Here is a 17,593-nt window from a genome sequence, read left to right as displayed (position 1 = left end):
GAAATTGACACGTGTCGTTCCTGGTGTCTCTTTTAGTATATAGTAATAGATTTAGAGGAAATTAAAACTTAATTATGGATTACTTTGTTAAAGTTATTTTTTAATATAAATGTCGCTCTATGATTTGCGACTCTTTTAATAAAAATAATTAAAACAAAATAATATATTTTACTTTATTACAAAATATACAAACAAGGCTTAGTTCTATTCGACTTATTTTGTCTAACCTGAACAAAACTAAACTATCTGAACTTAAATGAACATTGAACTTATTTTGCCTGAAATAAGTCACAATAAGTCGAATTGAACAATGCCCGAGTATGTAACAACATAACTAGCTCATAATTGATAATTGTTATACTTTGGTCAGAAAAAATAAATCAGTATGTGCATGATCATATTCTCGACTTTCAAACGACAATACATAACTCATTCATTGAATATTCAAACTTCTTACTTTATAAAAAGTTGTCACATTGATAGGAGTAATAAAAAAAACCATAGTTATGGAAAGACGAGTGAGTGTAGAACAACTTTTTAAACGCGAGAATTTAGAGAAAAAATATGTAAAACAAGAATCATAGACTAACTAATTTAACTTTCTAGCTAGGTAGTTTAACCTAATATAGAGTATGATTATTGAATTTGAAACATTGTAATTGATTATTGAAAGTTATTATTCCTAAAGTTCAGAGTTATAAAAATTCGACTATTAAGCAAAAAAACTTTTCTTTAGTTTTTTCCTGCTTACTAATATCTTAAAATTGAAAATCGAATGACATTATTCAATAAGTATGAAAGGGAAAATCATTTTTTTTACTTTATTTCAAGAGTTGGCTCATATAGGGGGATTTCTCTTCAACTAATTACCTGAACTTATAGGATCTGGAACTTATTTCAATAATTAAGGTCATATAAGTTGATGAGAAGACCATAATAAAGATAATTGTGGTTAAAAAATAAATAAAAAAACCCTGACCAGGAAAATGTTTTGTATGCTAGAAAATGTGATTTAATTTTTTTTATTGGACAGGAAGAAAAGGTTCTTACCATGAACATAGTCATGTATTTTTACTAACATACAGAAAAATGTATTATAAACTCTTTTTTTTCGTAATTTTTTAAAAAAGAGAACATATTATTATTAAAAAAAATCCTTAATTTCAACGTGAAATTAAATACATAGATATCGATTTTTTTTATTTTTTTTTTAAAAAAGTGCTTCATATATAATAAGTTGGTGGGGGAATCAAGATAGATTTTTTATGTACCATGGTAAGGAGGATATAGGTTGGGGTTACATGTGATGGTCCCACACACCCACTAGCTTGCCCCGAATCCTTGAACATTTTGTTGTAAGTATTAAGTATTTTCTTGACTTTATAACAAGTGTAATGCTAAAGATTATATGTCAGAATGCTCAAAAGCAGAATATATACATAATCCTTAATAAGTGTCACTTTTCAAGATTTAACTTTGATCGTTAATATCAATAAATTTATAGAAAAGTATATAGAAAATTTACTGAGTATTATTTTATAAAGTTAATTATTAATACGAAACAACTGGTATATGCTATTATTTTTACTAAGTATGAATATATTTTACTGGTATAGGTTATGAACGACCTAACTGAGGTCAAAGTTGGTGCTTGGATTAAGTAACCGACTGTTATTTAAGAATGACAAAAGTGAGTGCATTCGAGTAGGATTTATTTACGGGTAAGAAGACTTCTATTTCGGATATTCAGGTACAAGTCCGGAGGGTCAGACATTTTATCAAGTTTATTGGTAAGTTATACATACTAAGGTGTTAATTCGTGTGGGTTAAAGATGAGTAGAATGAAGATGTGTGTTAAGATTTATTAGTACATAAGAGGGTTGTGTGACAATTAAGAATAATTTTAAATATGTTCCTACCATCGTTGATAGTCATACTCACTTAATACAATATTGTATTAGTGTAAAAAAATCCCTATACCCAAATTTTATATTATGATTTTCAAATTGTGCATCGCACGGGTGTTATACTAGTTCATTCTAAAAGAAAGGAAAGACAAGTAAAATAAATAATCGATCAAAAAGTAAATGAAATTGTTTTAAAGAGTAAAGAAATTGAGAACCAGTTTAGTAAGTTGCAGAATTACAAAAATTAAGACAAGAGAATCATTGTGATCATTCCATTTTGATGAACTACATACAAATATTGGTTCTCATTTTAGGGTATAGTTCTAACCGGATTTTGATCTTGTTGATGGTCAAACTTTTATAGAGTACTCCGTATCATTTACTACTACGTATAATATACGTAGTATTTGTTTTAATTTGCATGTATATGTGTTGTATTTTTATTTTTGACAGTAGATATGTTTTTTTTTTTTTAACTAAGGTATGGTGAACTAAATCACAATGAGAACCAAGTCTAAATTATAAGAACCAATTTCACCCACCAAAAGTAAAGCAAAATACTAAGGCCCTGATTGGTTAGGAGTTGTTAGCTGGTTTGACTAGCTGTTAGCGGTTAGTTGTTTGCATTAGCTAATTTGACTAGCTGGTTTCATTAGTTGTTTGTGTAAAGTGTTTGGTAAATTAGCTGATAGTTGTTAGCTGTTTAATATGTAAAATGACCATTAAGGACATTGACATACTTTGTTTCTTCTTAATATTAGACAAATATTTTATTGTGTTAATTTTTTCTCGCTATATTTTTCTAATAAACATTAACTAAATAAAATAAATTTATTTTTTTAAAAAAATTATTCTTTATTTAATTTTTTTAATAATATTTTTTTTTCAAATAGATAAATATTACTAACGAAATTTTAAGCATGATTGCAATATACTTCAATTGCTTCAAAGTACTAATATAAAATTTATTACAACAAAAAACGAATCTAGTAAATATGGTGAAATGAAAAAGAAAGTGTGAGTAATGTTTTTAGGAGAAAAATATGTAAGGTACCAAGGTTGATAGTGGTTTAATAATAGGCAATAGTAGGACAAAATAGTCATTTTCATCCACTTTCTCAAACCTCTAATTGCAAAAAGCTCCTATATTGAGATTTTTCAAAATTAGTTTTTTCACCCCAAAACTCTCTTCCAATCCTCTCCTAACCAAACACGTCCAATTAACTTTTTCTAAAGGTCAAACCTCTAATTCACCCCAAAAAGCTCTTTTTCCCTCAAACCTCTCCTAACCAAACACCCCCCCAAGTCGTGTTGGTTCAAAAGTAACCATTCAACTAATGCAGCTCTTTATTAAATTAGTAGATTTCTAAATTTTTATGAAAACAAGCTTTTAAAATATATCTTTTGGGTGAAAAAAAATTCAAAATGATAAATCCCGAGAAAAAAGTTCCGAAAAAGATAATTCCCAAATATTTTTGGTACGTAATTTCAGAAAGTTTTTGTTTTAGGAGTTTAATCTTTTTTGAGTTTTTTTTGGTATTTTCGAATTTTCTGATATAATATGTTGGAAATTTTTTAATTTTTTTAATTAATTAAAATTCATAATTAAATTATGATTAGCGGTTGATCGATTATGATATGATTAGTGACTAATTGGTCGAAATATGAGCTAAGATACCAATTGACAACAATAACTAAAGACCTAGGTATTAATTTGCAAAATTTCCATCAAAAAAAGATACTTACGAAAAAGGGAGGAGAATAGGACCAAAAAAAAAAAAAAAAAGAGTTACAGTTATTTGTAAAAAACCCAAAACCGTTCTCTTAATACAAGCAAAAAAATATATTGTACGTATCATAATGGTCAAGAAAATAAATAATAATATACAATTTTTTAAAGGAAAATAATTCATTAATAAAGAGTCATACCACATTTACAAGAGAAATATAGATCTAACAAATTAATACATGACAAATTGAATCAAATAAAGGTTTCCTTCATCAAAGCTACGGTCGTTGAAAGGATTTTGCACTGTAGAACGTCTCCCATATATAACGTTGTAACATACAACCTTACCAGAGAGAGGGTCTAACGATTTGTTATACACGTAGTGATAGTTTCCACTTGATTTATATGAATGTACCAACATATCAATCCACTATGAGTGAACGGCAAACCAAATATACTAATTAAGGGGGCGTTTGGTTGGGGGTAATAATCAAAGGGAATGAGAATGGGAGGATATCATTCCCGTTGTTATTGTTTGTTATGCCTATTTCTTCATCCACTTTACCCAATTTTATTATTGAGTTTACCCCAAAATCTCCTACACTCATTCCTCACCCTCCCCCACAACTTTCCCATTCCATCCCCCCCCCACTTCATTTCCCCACCCCCTCTCTCCCTCCTCTAACCCTAGATCTTCAACCCACAACCAGACCACTACCACCTTTGTCGCCGCTGCCACACCGTCCACCGCCACAAAACCTTCCACCGCCTCTTCGGCTTCCTGCTCCGGGAGCTACACCACTTCCATCGTAGATCGAGCTTCACCATTAATTGCGACTTTGGCGGTGCGGGAGAAGATGCGACGATGAGGGAGAAGAGGAAACTTCGACGGTGCGGTGCGGGAGAAGATCGAGGGCCGTTGCGGTGCGGGAGAAGAGGCGACTTCGGTACGGTGCGAGAGAAGATGCGACTTTGGCGGCGCGGTGAGGGAGATGAGGCGACTTCGCTGGTGCGGGAGAAGAGGCGGCGGAGAGGGAGAAGAGGCGGCGCCGCCGCCAGTTTGTCCTTGGCTGGGTTTTCCTTCCTCTGGTTTTTTCTCCTCCGTTTTCGTCTCATCTCTTTGTTCTCCCAAACAATATTCTAAATCAAAGGGATTTATTCCCATTCTCTTTCTTTCCTTTGTTGATTCCATTCCCTTTACCATATGCAAACCAAACACCCCCTACAAATCTGTTTTATTCGACTTATTTTGACTCATTTCAAACAAAATAAATTCAGATAAGTTCAGTTAAGTTCAGATAAGTTCATATAATATAAGTTCGGCAAAAAAAAAGTTTTTTCAGACACTTTCACACCCAATTAAGTTTATTTCAAACAAAATAAGTTTATTGTAGACAAAATAAGTTTTTTTCAAATAAAATAAAAAGTTCAGTTAAGTTCAGATTGTATAAGTTCAGTCAAAATAATTTCAATAAAACAGAGTCTACTAGCTCCTCCATAGGGAGACTATCCAACAAGGACGAACTCCGCCCATATGGTGAAAAGTTATTAAACTTAACTAAAATACAATATCTGGATTAAATAAAGAGAAAGGGTCGAAAATAGTCTAATTTTTTCGAAAATTAGACTATTTTCGCCCTATAACGACAAAGAAAATAAACCCTAGAAAATGAGAGAGGGAGAGAGGAGGGAGAGAAAATATTATGGTTTTTAATCAATCCAGAAAATAATAATAATCAAAACAAATAAAACTTCAAAAAACTAATTAACTTATGTTATAGTTATAAATAAACCAAATTTAGTGTTCATAAAATGTATACCTAATAAACACATAATTCAAATAAATGACTAGATTACAAAAGCACAAAATTCGGGTAAAAGATTGGGAATGAAATCTTAACTGGCAAATTCAGAAAAAGAATAATTGTTAAATTTCACTTTCAGCGCATGTTGAATAAGACAGTTATATGCGCAAATAAAAAAAGTGATCTGGAAAGGGGAGGGAGTAGGACAAAGAAATAAAAGCTACAGTTATCAAAGATTACACGAAACTGTCTTATCTTTTTCCGTATAATTTGTTTTCTTACATTATAGATAACGCATCTCTTAAATATATGGAATAATCTTTTTATAGGTTCATTCCCTCAACACGCATTGAATGAGGAAGTGTGTGTCAAGATTGAAAAAACATACCAAGATCAAAAGCAGAGTAAAGCAAAGACGCCAAAATTACAGTTAAAAGAATGATATACGAAACCGTCGTTTCTTTTTCAAGCGCAATCTGTTATCTTAAATCACAGTTAACACGTCCCTTAAGAAATCGATACTCTAACCTTTTATAGCCCTAATCACAATTTTCGAAGAACTAGTTCTATGCACATATAAGGTACTATATATGGCTAGTATATTATTCTATACCTAGTTAAAGTATTTTACAAATTTGATAAGACCATAGTACTAGTATTATTCTTGTCAAAAAAATAGAAAAAAAAAAGGAAACAAAGAAAGAAAATGCCACACGCTTACGTGTGCTGTGTCTTCCCTTACATATTTTCATTTATTTATTTTAATTAAAAAAAATACTATTATTATTACCATTATAAAAAAACGCCAAAAAGAACGGCAATATCTTTTTCCCGAGGAAGACCGCAGACTCACCAACAACATCATCAAAATCATCATCAACAACTTTTAATCAGCGGTCACAATCCTCCCTGACCCACAAATACATCCACATGGCAATCCTTCATTCGTCCTTCACATAACTATCTCACAGCTAAAACACATTCTAGTTAATCAGTTAAACACGCCAATAAAAATAAAATTATTAAAAAAAAACAGCTACTACTACTATAGAGTATAGACTATACTAGTACTAACAACACAAGAGACTGTAATTCCCTTTTTTTCTTCATCCTCTCATTTTCTCTCTCCTCAACTCCCAGCACTTTCTCTCTCCTCACTTTCTCTCTCTACTTTCTCTCTCCTCTGTGGGTCGTCTCTGGCTTGACCAGTACCACGATCTTTCTCTCTCCTCGAGCTCGATCTCTTCAGCTACAAGCTGCTTGAATCGTTGGTTTTTGTTTAAGGTTAGAAATCGGTGTAAGTCAGCTGGTCAAAATTTTGGTTCGATCGACGCGTTTTTTGAGTCAATTCTGAGGTTCAGATCATGGAATTTTTTAAATTTTCTTTTGAGTTGGCTTTATTTCTGATTTTGTCTGATTTTAGTGGTTTAATTTGGTGTTTTGATTGAGTATTGAGGTGATTAGTAACTGTAACCTGGAATTTACGCGTTTTTATTTGTTTGGATTTTTTGTCATCGGAAAAGTTAGTTAGTTTTACATTTAGTTTATCGTTTGTTAGGGTTTATGATTGATGGTTTATGGTGATTGAATACCGGTATTGTGTTGGGTGTTTTGTGGTTTTGTGTGAAGATGGAAGTGAAGGGGAAATGAGTGAATATCTAGGGTTTTGATTATTATTTTGTTAATTCTGTTAACTCCTCTTTTTTTAATGGTGAAATGTGTTTGATGATTTCTGATTGATGATTCTTTACTTCTGATGAAATTCATGATTTGAGAGGAATTCTGTCTTGTGAAAAGTTTCCATTTTTGTCTCTTGGGTTTGATAAGTGAAGGGATTAACATGTTGATGGTGATATGTAAGCTGAAATGGACAGTTACGAGTTGATTTGGGGCGGTTTTTTGAGTTTATTGTGTAACTTAAGTTATGATTGCTTTACTTTTTATTGAAAGGGGAGTGTGGTGTGTGTGGTTGGTGTTTGGAATCATATAACTTGTTAGCATTCACGAAGTTCATGTTTTTATTTGGTCCCATTTCGGGTCTGCTCGAAAATTGTTGTGGAAGTTTCTAACTGAGACTTCTGGTATTTGTTTTTCATTTAGGGCTGCGGCTGGGGTGTGTTAGATTTGGCATGCTGATGCTGAAGAAGTAGAGAGATTCAGAGCTTGCTTCTCTGATTGGGAAACAAGATGTTGGAAGCTTCGAAATTTACCGGGATCATAGGTATAAACAACAATGAAAACAAATTTTATGACTTCTACAAGCTTGGTGTTGGTGAGAATTCCAACATGTCAATCGACAGTTATGCGAGCTTGGCAGCGAGCAATGGTGGGGGTTCTGTTGCAATGTCTGTTGATAACAGCAGTGTAGGTTCTAATGACTCACACACCCGAATGTTGGGTCATCAAGGATTGAAACGTGTTAATATTGGTTCTTCAGTTGCTGGAAGTGTTAATCATCGAGGAAGGGTAACCCATGCTTTAAGTGATGATGCACTTGCTCAAGCTCTTATGGATCCTAATTACCCTACTGAGGGACTCGAGAATTTCGAGGAGTGGACCATTGACTTGAGGAAGCTTAACATGGGTGATGCATTTGCACAGGGAGCTTTTGGGAAGCTTTACAGGGGCACTTATGAAGGTGAGGAGGTTGCTATTAAAATTTTGGAGAGGCCAGAGAATGATCAGGATCGGGCCCAACTGATGGAGCAACAATTTCAGCAAGAAGTTATGATGCTTGCTACATTAAAGCATCCAAATATTGTTCGATTCATTGGAGCATGCCGTAAACCCATGGTTTGGTGTATTGTTACTGAATATGCAAAGGGTGGTTCAGTTCGACAGTTCTTGACAAAGAGGCATAACAGATCAGTGCCTTTGAAATTAGCTGTCAAGCAGGCTTTGGATGTGGCTAGAGGAATGGAGTATGTCCACCGACTTGGATTGATCCACAGGGATTTAAAATCTGATAATTTGTTGATTTTTGCTGACAAATCTATAAAAATTGCGGACTTTGGAGTTGCTAGGATTGAGGTTCAGACTGAAGGAATGACTCCAGAGACTGGAACATACCGCTGGATGGCTCCGTAAGATTCCTGTCTCTTGTTCTTTGTTGGATTTCTTTCATTTTCAGCTGTAACATACTAGCATGTCTACATGGTCCTTTCAATTCTCTCTCTTACATCAAATAACTCAATCCCTGAAATTTTGTGCCTCCGCGTTTCCTATGGAACAGTATTCCATAGCAGGTTCTTTTTGCCCCCCGCCCTCCCTCCTGTCCTGTCGTTTTTGTTGATTGTTGTTTGTTTAGTAAATTGCACGAGTTTAAGATGATTTCCGACTGTCCAATTGTTCTACAATCTTACTTCATTTCTATGTATTGGTAACGTGTGTGTGTGTGTGTTTGAGATGTTTTTCTTCCAATGAATATCTTATAAACCATAGAAAGGATGGCATCTGACCTAGGGATAACTTTCAAACCTACACTGCAACTCTCATCCTTCAATTGCAATGAAGCAGCTTACAGTCAAACTAGCATTTCCATGGTTCTTTTCTTTTGTTGGATACTTATATTATTTTTATTCAAATTTTACTGTGGAATTCAAAGGCGTGTTGTTAATAGTAAGAAACATACTTGAGGTTCTTTGACCATTAAACAGAACTCTCAAAAATTAACTATTTCGCCTGTTTTTGTAGCTTCTCTGTTTTCTTGGTGCTAATAGAGCACTTATCTGTACTTTTTTTTATTCATTGGTTAGGTAGGAACTTAGGACCTGGCTTTCCGTTGGCTTCTTGTCAGAATTTGTGTGCGCTCTAATCGATCTGTACCCAAACACAGTGCTAACTGTTGTCGTAGTGAAATTGGTATAATTGAACATTACTTCATAGTTCATACACAACTCTCTTTTTTCTTGTTGAACATTTCTCTCAAATTGAGGGTCTTTAGATTGGATAGTAATGCTATGACACTGTACTTGAATTTTTATTTTCATGCGGATGCCCTTGCTTATGTATAAGCTCCAGCGCCTTGTGGTTATCATGCATTTCGCATTTGTGACATGGCTGAATGACTGATGCCTCATTTGGAACTGTTAAGTTGTGGTTGCAGAGGATTACATTTATTATAGTGTGGTTAGTGACTCGGGACTGGTGCAACAGATATACAGAATTTTGTTAGCTAATAAAACATCAAGACATTTATTCGTCTGATCACCTGTTCAAGAAAAACTTGGGTTTTATTCACTACTTTATGTTCTTGTCAGCCAAGAAATGGAATAACCATGGTGGCTAAGAGTGTAGTTGACTGGAGAATAGTAGTTTGCAGGAAGTTGTAGTTGGAAACCTCTCTTAGTTGTGTTATCTACTGAAAGTTTCCTATGTTGTGTATATTTTTTTTTTGTGTGAAGTTGTTTATTTTCCCTCTTTTTGTCACCTGTGCATTTGCATCTTTGTGTGGACTTAGGTATGCTCAGTTGCTCAGTTGCTCACTTGCTCAGCTTGACATCTATTCTTTTCTGTTTTGCATGGAGATCTTCTTGACGACTGCATTCTTTCTTTTACCATTTACAGTGAAATGATCCAGCATAGGCCTTACACACAGAAGGTCGATGTGTACAGTTTTGGAATAGTTCTTTGGGAGTTGATAACAGGTATGCTCCCATTCCAGAATATGACAGCGGTCCAAGCAGCATTCGCTGTGGTCAACAAGGGAGTTCGCCCAATAGTCCCACCTGATTGCCTGCCAGTGCTTGCTGAGATCATGACCCGTTGTTGGGATCCGAATCCCGATGTGAGGCCGCCCTTCTCAGATGTGGTGAAGATGCTCGAGCATGCAGAGACAGAGATCATGACCACTGTTCGTAAGGCACGTTTCAGGTGCTGCATTACACAACCTATGACTGCAGATTAATGCACAGAAAGACGAGAAAGGAGGAATTTAAGGGATAGGCACAGATTTGTGTGGGGGGAAGGATTTGGTACAACCCAAAGTTCTGCAGGGAAAGGTTGTTTTACTTAACCGTGTATCTATCAGGATATGATTTTCTTACATTCAGCTTAGAAAAAAAAAAGGTGGAAAAGTCGCGATAAAAGTTGAGAACTGTGCTGGGTTTTCTGCTTTTTTTTTGTTTTTTTTTCTCTTTAATTATAATTCAAATGGATTTCTATGGTTGCCATTAGTAGGAGGAAGAGAAGAAGATATGTGATCTGTATTTATACATGCGCCCTCGCTCTTGCTATGATGTTTATTTACTCTTAGTTTAATTGTTTTGATGATAAAAAAAAGGGGAAATGCCATGTTCTTAGTTCCCTAAATTAATTGCATTGCCTGATTATGATCAATTTTGTGTTGGGAATGATGTGTTTTTCTGGGTAATAGATTCCATACAGCACCAGAAATCCACCAGTCAGATGCTGTCAGTAATTGTTTGATGATTGTCTTCTTTGCACAAACATCGCCGATAGACTACTGTTTTGATGTACGCGATTTAATAAATAATTAATGTGGATGAATATTCTTTCTTTATGCGTACTTTTCCCTTGCCAAATTACTCGATCTGCTTGACCGGTATAGGGTTTTTAGCCAATATAATTGACTTCATATTTAATTAGGTGATACTCTACCTGTACCTAAATGATTTTTCCATTTGCCATTCCACGGAATTAAGGAAAATGAAAAACAACATTGAGATTTGATAATCATTTATTATTGTACTTTATGTGGAGTTGTTATCTTTTTTTATTTTTTCACAAGAAAACAAAACAACTTTTAGGCCAATAGAGTTTAAAGAATCAAAATATTAACTCAGCAATCCATCAATATTTAAACTAACCAATGAGATTATATGATTTTATATTGATAAACCAATAAGATTGAAAACAAATGAGAGAAATGGGAAAAACTTTAGGTACGGAGGGAATATTTTTGTAACATAATTAGTGGGAAATGCATCAAACCTCTTTAGAAAAGTAAGTCCTTTAAAAAAAGAGAAATTATATAAAATTAGTAAATTCACGACATTTATAGAAACGAGACAAGTAAATTAGGACAACTTTATAAGGAAACTGGGGCAAGTAACTCACAACAGTTCCGAGGAAGTAGTACTTAAACAATCCATGTTACAATTATTAATAATATTTTCGCTTTTATCCAAAATTTGACGTTGAAATAGTGAGAGATTTAATAAATCAAGGGAAAGCGCATAAGACTTAATTGTCAAATGAACTTGATTAAGGGCGTAATCAAAATGTAGGTTCTAATGTCTGACATGGTATCATAGAGGTTTGAATCTCACAAATGAATTTTTTTAATCAAATAAAAGCTTCTTTTCAGCAATTTAACAAGGCTAAGATCAAGATAAAAACCGGCTTTTTAGCCAAGATAAAAACCATTTACCAAACATGCAATATTGACGGTTTGATCATATAAAAAGCCAAAAAAGCCAAAAGACAATAAAAAAAACTAAATACTAAACCGGTCCTATGTAAAAAGACCAACGTTCTTTTTTTGCTTTTTTTTTTTGAGCCGATGATACTATTTTGCAAAATGCTAGTGCATCGTTGTAGTTGGAACACATAATGGAATTTATTCGATATATTACGTACAAACTTTTTTTTTTTGGTAGAATACATTACCTACAAACATTACAACAATGTTTATGGGAACACATAGTGTCTAAAACCACTTTGTTTATTGCAACAAAACCTTCTGCTAATTTTAGTAATTTTTAAGGGATTGCATTTGCATCCATTTCTTCAATAGCCTTCTTCTTTCTAGGCCCAAAGACTAATTTAATCAGCCAAACAACCCAATCATAAAAATGAAGAACAACATAAATCCCTATGCCTCCAATTATACCATTAGGTATAGAATTAGTTAATGGCATCAAAATGATAGTAATAAAAGCAGGAACTGCCTCTTTGATATTACCCCACTCTATATCTTTAGCCAATTTCATCATTATCACTCCAACCATTACCAAAGAAGGCCCAATAGCCCATGGAGGCACACTAGTTAATAGTGGTGCAAAAAATAATGCTAAAGAAAAATATATACCAATAATCACCGCGGTTAATCCTGTTCGTCCACCTTCCTTAATACCGGTCGACGATTCAGCATATGTCGCCACCGGAGGTACCCCAAGAAACGACCCCACCACCGTCACCGATGCATCGATCATATAGGCTATATATTCGTTCTCGAATGATCCTTTATCATTTACAAACCCGCCTATTTCGGCTAAGGTGTACAATACACCCGTTGTTGCAAGAATGTCAATGTATAACAAAGTAAATAGTGAAACCCACGTTCTTCCTTTGGTAAAATCAGTAAAACTAATTTTACCGGCTATTTTACGTATCTCATGGAAATCCAACACTTTTTTAAAATACTTGTACCTTTCTTCTCCAACGTCAGATTTTGGAAAATATGTAACGGGAGTTCCCCTAAACCATGAGATTATTGTCACAAAAAGAATCCCATATATCATACTACCTTTAACATCGTAGGCCATTCCATAACTCATGATTAAAAACCCCATTATGCCTAACCACAACGTTGGGCTATTAAGCGCTTGGAGTTTTGTTATAGAATTTGGGTCAGGCCCAATTAGGCCCACACCTTGTGAGGACTGAAGCCCAACAAAAGCGATGAACAATCCAATCCCAACTGCACAAGCAAGCCGAACAGAGACCGGGATGAGTCTACCCATCTTAGCACGGAGCCCCGAGGCTGAGATCACTATGAAGCATAAGGATTCAACCATCCATAACCCTAATGCGGATGGATACGTCATGGGACCCGACCCATGAAAGCCCACCAAGTTATAGGCCATAAACATGGTTTGGCCTGTTCCTGGGGCAAGCCCAAATGGAAGGTTGGCGAAAAGGCCCATACCAAAACAACCCAACATTGCAGTCAACGAAATGGATACAATCAAGTCGCTTTTGATGAGTAGAACGCAACCGTTGTCGAAAGTGTTGTTTTCCTTCTTGGGGCACGTGCCTCCGGTGTCGCTAAGGACGGTGGAGATGACGGTGATGATGTAAGCCATGGCTAGGAAAGTGGTGGTGCCAGCTCTTAACTCTCTTGTGAAACAACTCTTTCTCTCATCTAACTTGAAGTATTTTCCCACCTTACTACTTGAAATGTTGTCGTTCAAGGCTATCACTAAGTTGTTCCATGATTTTGATAATTTAGCACAAGTTCCTGGAATCACCATCGTATACTATATGATTTGTTCTTCTTTTTTGTGTAAAGAAACTAATTAACATATGAAATAGTTTCTTTCTTTTTAAAATGGGAAATGACTCACATGGATAAGAACATTTGATATCTGAGGAGATAGTGGATCTTTTTATTTGAAGATGACAAAAATCAGAACATGATTTGTTACCATAATAAGAAAGAAAGCAGATGAGAAGAAAATGGTGTGAAAGTGACTAATAGGGCGTTTCTATGTTCATAACAAATAGTTTGTTGTAAAGCTCGCCTAATATACTTTTAGTTTTCCGTTTTCTAATAAGGTTACGGAGTATTAACTTCGTAATTTGTTAAGAATTGTTACACAACCTGTATTATTGTAAGTTTGTAACCGTATTGCTAAATGACTTTGATTGTTAAGAATTAACTTTTTTCCTTGTAGTTTTTGTCTAAATGAAATGAAATACGTTCACAATCAAAGTTGCATTTTGAATAGAAAGTAACAATTATACAGAGACGGGAGAATAATGGTTAATAGTTTGTTATCACGTGAAAAGTCTAAATCAATCATCATTTTCTCACATGTTTGTCAACTGAAAGGAAAAATAACGATAATCATTATATTTATACTATAATCCATGCACAAGGTCAAGTCACATAAAATTCAGTTTAGAGACGAATGACATTTTTTAGCTTTAAGGTAGTGTTTTTACAAATTAAATATCATACTTCATTTAAGATTTTGACAAAATATTGTCATATAAAATCGTTTTGATCCCATAAAAAATATTAAGTTCATCCACCATATTCAAATAAAGTAACTCATTTTTAAAATTACATCATTGGTCCGAACTAGGTCATTTCGTCACTCATCATGAATCATGATCATGAGTCCATGATCTAATTTGCCCAAATTAACACAGTCATCAGGTACAATAAGACGTGAACAAAGTCAGTGATTCACTCTCAAATAGTCGGTAGCAGCTAAACTTCCATGCTCAAGTTAAACCCCAATTCCCTATTTAGGCGATTCTTCAACTCATATCTTCAACCTTCAATAACTTCCCAATCAACCAACTACATAAACCATCGCCTGAACTCCTTTCTCTCTCATCACTTCTTGCCCTTGCAATCTCTCCTCCCATCTCACGCAATTATCATTGTTTCTGGGAATTACAACAATGTGTTCATTGCATCAAAGCTCATCTCTCTCTATGCTTCTCATTCAAGACCCGATTTATCCACCAACGTCTTTGATTCAGTTCATTTCAAAGACCCTTTTCTCTGGAATTCAATCATCAAATCCCATTTTTCAAATGGGGATTATCAAAAAGCGCTTGGATTTTTTCTGGGTATGCGATTTTCGAACACCCCACCTAATAATTTTACGTTTCCAATGATTGTTAGTGTTTGTGCTGAGCTATTAGCGTTAGATTATGGAGTTATGATTCATGGGTTGGCTGTCAAATTTGGTGTTTTTGGGGGGAATTCTGCTGCTGGGTCTTCTTTTGTGTATTTTTATTCGAAATGTGGTTGTATGAAGGATGCATATAGTGTGTTTGATGAAATGCCTGTGAGAGACGTGGTTTCTTGGACCGCGCTTATAATTGGTTATTTGCAGAATGGTGAGAGTTATAAGGGTTTGGAGTGTCTTTGTGTGATGCATAATATTGGTGAGGATGGTGTAAGGCCGAATTATCGAACCCTTGAAGGTGGATTTCAAGCCTGTGGTAATGTAGGGGCTTTAACAGAAGGGAAATGCTTACATAGTTTAGCTATAAAGAGTGGTTATGGACTGTGCCATGATGTTCAATCATCACTTTTGTCCTTGTATTCGAAATGGGGAACCCTTGAAGAGTCTTGCCATTTGTTTTATGAAGTTGGAAATAAGGATCTTATCTGCTGGACATCGATTATTGCCGCTTATGCACGACTAGGGTGTGTAATTGAATGCCTATGCTTCTTTAGGCAAATGCTTGGCACTGGAATATATACTGATGAAATCGTGATTAGCTGTGCGCTTTCATCCTTAGATGATTCAATTTGGGTCCTTGAAGGGAAGGCATTTCATGGATTGATAATGAGGAGAAATTATGCGTTCGGTCAAGTTGTCAATCGGGCCTTGATGTCAATGTATTGTAGGTTTGTAATGTTACCTAAAGCAGAACAGATTTTTGATACACTACATGAGAGGAATCCAGAGACATGGAACTTAATGGTGTTTGAATATGGGAAAGGAGGACTTTGGATAAAGTGTGTAAGTCTTTTCCGAGAAATGGTACACCGAAAGGTTGAATGTGATTCCAATAGCATAATCTCTGTTATTTCTTCATGTTTACAGTTGGGAGCAATTCATCTTGGAAAATCTTTACATTGCTATGTCATTAAAACTCTACTTGATGATAATGTTTCAGTTTCCAATTCGCTTATAGATATGTATGGAAAGTGTGGAAATCTAACTGTTGCAAAGATCATCTTCGAAAGGATACAAAAAGATACTGTAACATGGAATACATTGATTTGTGCCTATGCTTACCAGGGAGAGTTGGGTAAGGCATTAGCACTATTTGACCAAATGATGTTTGAAGGATCAAGTCCAAGCACAGCCACATTGGTCACTGTGTTGTCGGCCTGCTCACGTTTAGCGTCCTTAGAGAAGGGAAAGAAGATTCACGACTACATCAGAGAAGTGGGGATGGAGTTAAATATCTCACTTGGAACAGCATTAGTTGACATGTATGGAAAATGTGGGCAACTTGGAAAGGCAAGGGATATCTTTGATTCCATGAATGAAAAGGATGTAATTGCTTGGAATGTGATGATCTCTTGTTATGGCATTCATGGAGAAGCGAGATCTGCAATTGAGGTTTTTCAACAGATGGAAAATTCTAGTGTTAGGCCAAATGAACTAACCTTTCTTGCTGTTTTGTTAGGATGTAGTCATGCGGGGCTTGCTGAAGAGGGAAGATATTTCTTTCATAACATGCATGAGTACTCTGTGACACCAACTTTAAAGCACTATTCTTGCATAGTTGATCTTCTTGGGAAATCAGGGAATTTGCAGGAAGCTGAAAATATAGTTATGTCAATGCCAATTACACCGGATGGCGGTCTTTGGGGGACCTTGTTAAGTGCTTGTAAAATTCACAATGAAGTAGAGATTGGATTAAGGATTTTTAAGCATGCTATCAAGGCAGATCCTGAAAATGATGGGTACTATATAACCATATCGAATATATTGGATTCCAATGGAAAATGGGAGGAAGCAGAGAAGTTTAGGCAACTAATGAAGAAAAAAGGAGTTAGCAAAAGGTTTGGTTGGAGCTCATCGTAGATCACCGGAAAAATTAGTGCATTATGTGGGTATGCATTATCTGCTAGGAAACCAAGGAATCGTGTACAGGATGTATGAATGATGTGCTTTGCCTGTCTCGAACTGTCAGACCTCCTGTCTTAGTAGAGACACATCCAAGCTAGACCATGTTTGCTAGCTTGTGCCTTGTGGTAATATGTTATCACTTTCTCTTTTCTGTACTGTTCTCCTTTCCGTTTCAGTCACTGAAATATATATTTTGTTTTCTCTTTTTTTTGGGTAGATTGATGGCCATGCAAACACAGCTGAGGACAGAAGGAGTACACTTCAAGTTCCAAAAGGTGATTTGCTGAGTAATACTTCGTATTAATCATTGTGAATGTCAGTGCTTAACCAATCAAAAACAAATTTCACAAAGCATGTACCAGTAACTCAAATAATTGTTTGAAGTATGCACTCCATTGTACGATAAAGAATGGCTAAAGACTAAAGAGTGACTTAACATTCTGATGAACGTGTTGTACGTTAGACCAAATATGACATTTTTTTAGCCATACTAATCTATAGTACATCAACTTACGACGTATTAACTTTCAATAAATTGTACTACGCTATTGTGATTCTTGCAAATCTTGTTGAGTC

General features: G+C 34.9%; 3 protein-coding genes across 5 annotated transcripts; 2 read left to right on the top strand and 1 right to left on the bottom strand.

Annotated features, from left to right (window-relative positions):
* Window positions 1–6,500: 6,500 nt before the first annotated feature.
* LOC110778779 (serine/threonine-protein kinase STY13-like) lies at window positions 6,501–10,694 on the top strand. Of its 3 annotated transcripts, none has more exons than XM_021983338.2 (3): window positions 6,501–6,725; window positions 7,542–8,524; window positions 10,008–10,694. In XM_021983338.2, the coding sequence occupies exons 2-3, from the start codon at window positions 7,629–7,631 to the stop codon at window positions 10,345–10,347; spliced, it is 1,236 nt and encodes a 411-aa protein (XP_021839030.1). In that variant the 5' UTR covers window positions 6,501–6,725; window positions 7,542–7,628; the 3' UTR covers window positions 10,348–10,694. The 3 variants fall into 3 exon arrangements, with proteins under 3 accessions (XP_021839030.1, XP_021839031.1, XP_021839029.1); XM_021983339.2 differs by having other exon boundaries at window positions 6,501–6,738; XM_021983337.2 differs by having other exon boundaries at window positions 6,509–6,796.
* A 1,268-nt stretch (window positions 10,695–11,962) lies between these two features.
* On the bottom strand, window positions 11,963–13,784 carry LOC110778777 (adenine/guanine permease AZG2-like). The gene has a single exon (XM_021983335.2). The coding sequence runs from the start codon at window positions 13,655–13,657 to the stop codon at window positions 12,164–12,166; it is 1,494 nt and encodes a 497-aa protein (XP_021839027.2). The 5' UTR covers window positions 13,658–13,784; the 3' UTR covers window positions 11,963–12,163.
* A 703-nt stretch (window positions 13,785–14,487) lies between these two features.
* Window positions 14,488–17,573, top strand: LOC110778778 (pentatricopeptide repeat-containing protein At4g39952, mitochondrial). Its single transcript, XM_021983336.2, has 2 exons — window positions 14,488–17,142; window positions 17,235–17,573. Exon 1 carries the CDS (start codon window positions 14,633–14,635, stop codon window positions 16,970–16,972), a length of 2,340 nt encoding a protein of 779 aa, XP_021839028.2. The 5' UTR covers window positions 14,488–14,632; the 3' UTR covers window positions 16,973–17,142; window positions 17,235–17,573.
* Window positions 17,574–17,593: the final 20 nt, after the last annotated feature.

This window comes from Spinacia oleracea, chromosome 1 (genome assembly GCF_020520425.1).
Source record: "Spinacia oleracea cultivar Varoflay chromosome 1, BTI_SOV_V1, whole genome shotgun sequence".
Taxonomy (NCBI): domain Eukaryota; kingdom Viridiplantae; phylum Streptophyta; class Magnoliopsida; order Caryophyllales; family Amaranthaceae; genus Spinacia; species Spinacia oleracea.
This window is presented reverse-complemented; position numbering and strand designations above follow the sequence as displayed.

Coding starts and splice junctions, on each gene's coding strand:
- LOC110778779 (XM_021983338.2), top strand. CDS start 7,629: ATGTTGGAAGCTTCGAAATTTACCGGGATCATAGGTATAAACAACAAT. Junction 8,525..10,007: donor ACATACCGCTGGATGGCTCC/GTAAGATTCCTG, acceptor TACCATTTACAG/TGAAATGATCCAGCATAGGC.
- LOC110778778 (XM_021983336.2), top strand. CDS start 14,633: ATGCTCAAGTTAAACCCCAATTCCCTATTTAGGCGATTCTTCAACTCA.
- LOC110778777 (XM_021983335.2), bottom strand. CDS start 13,657: ATGGTGATTCCAGGAACTTGTGCTAAATTATCAAAATCATGGAACAAC.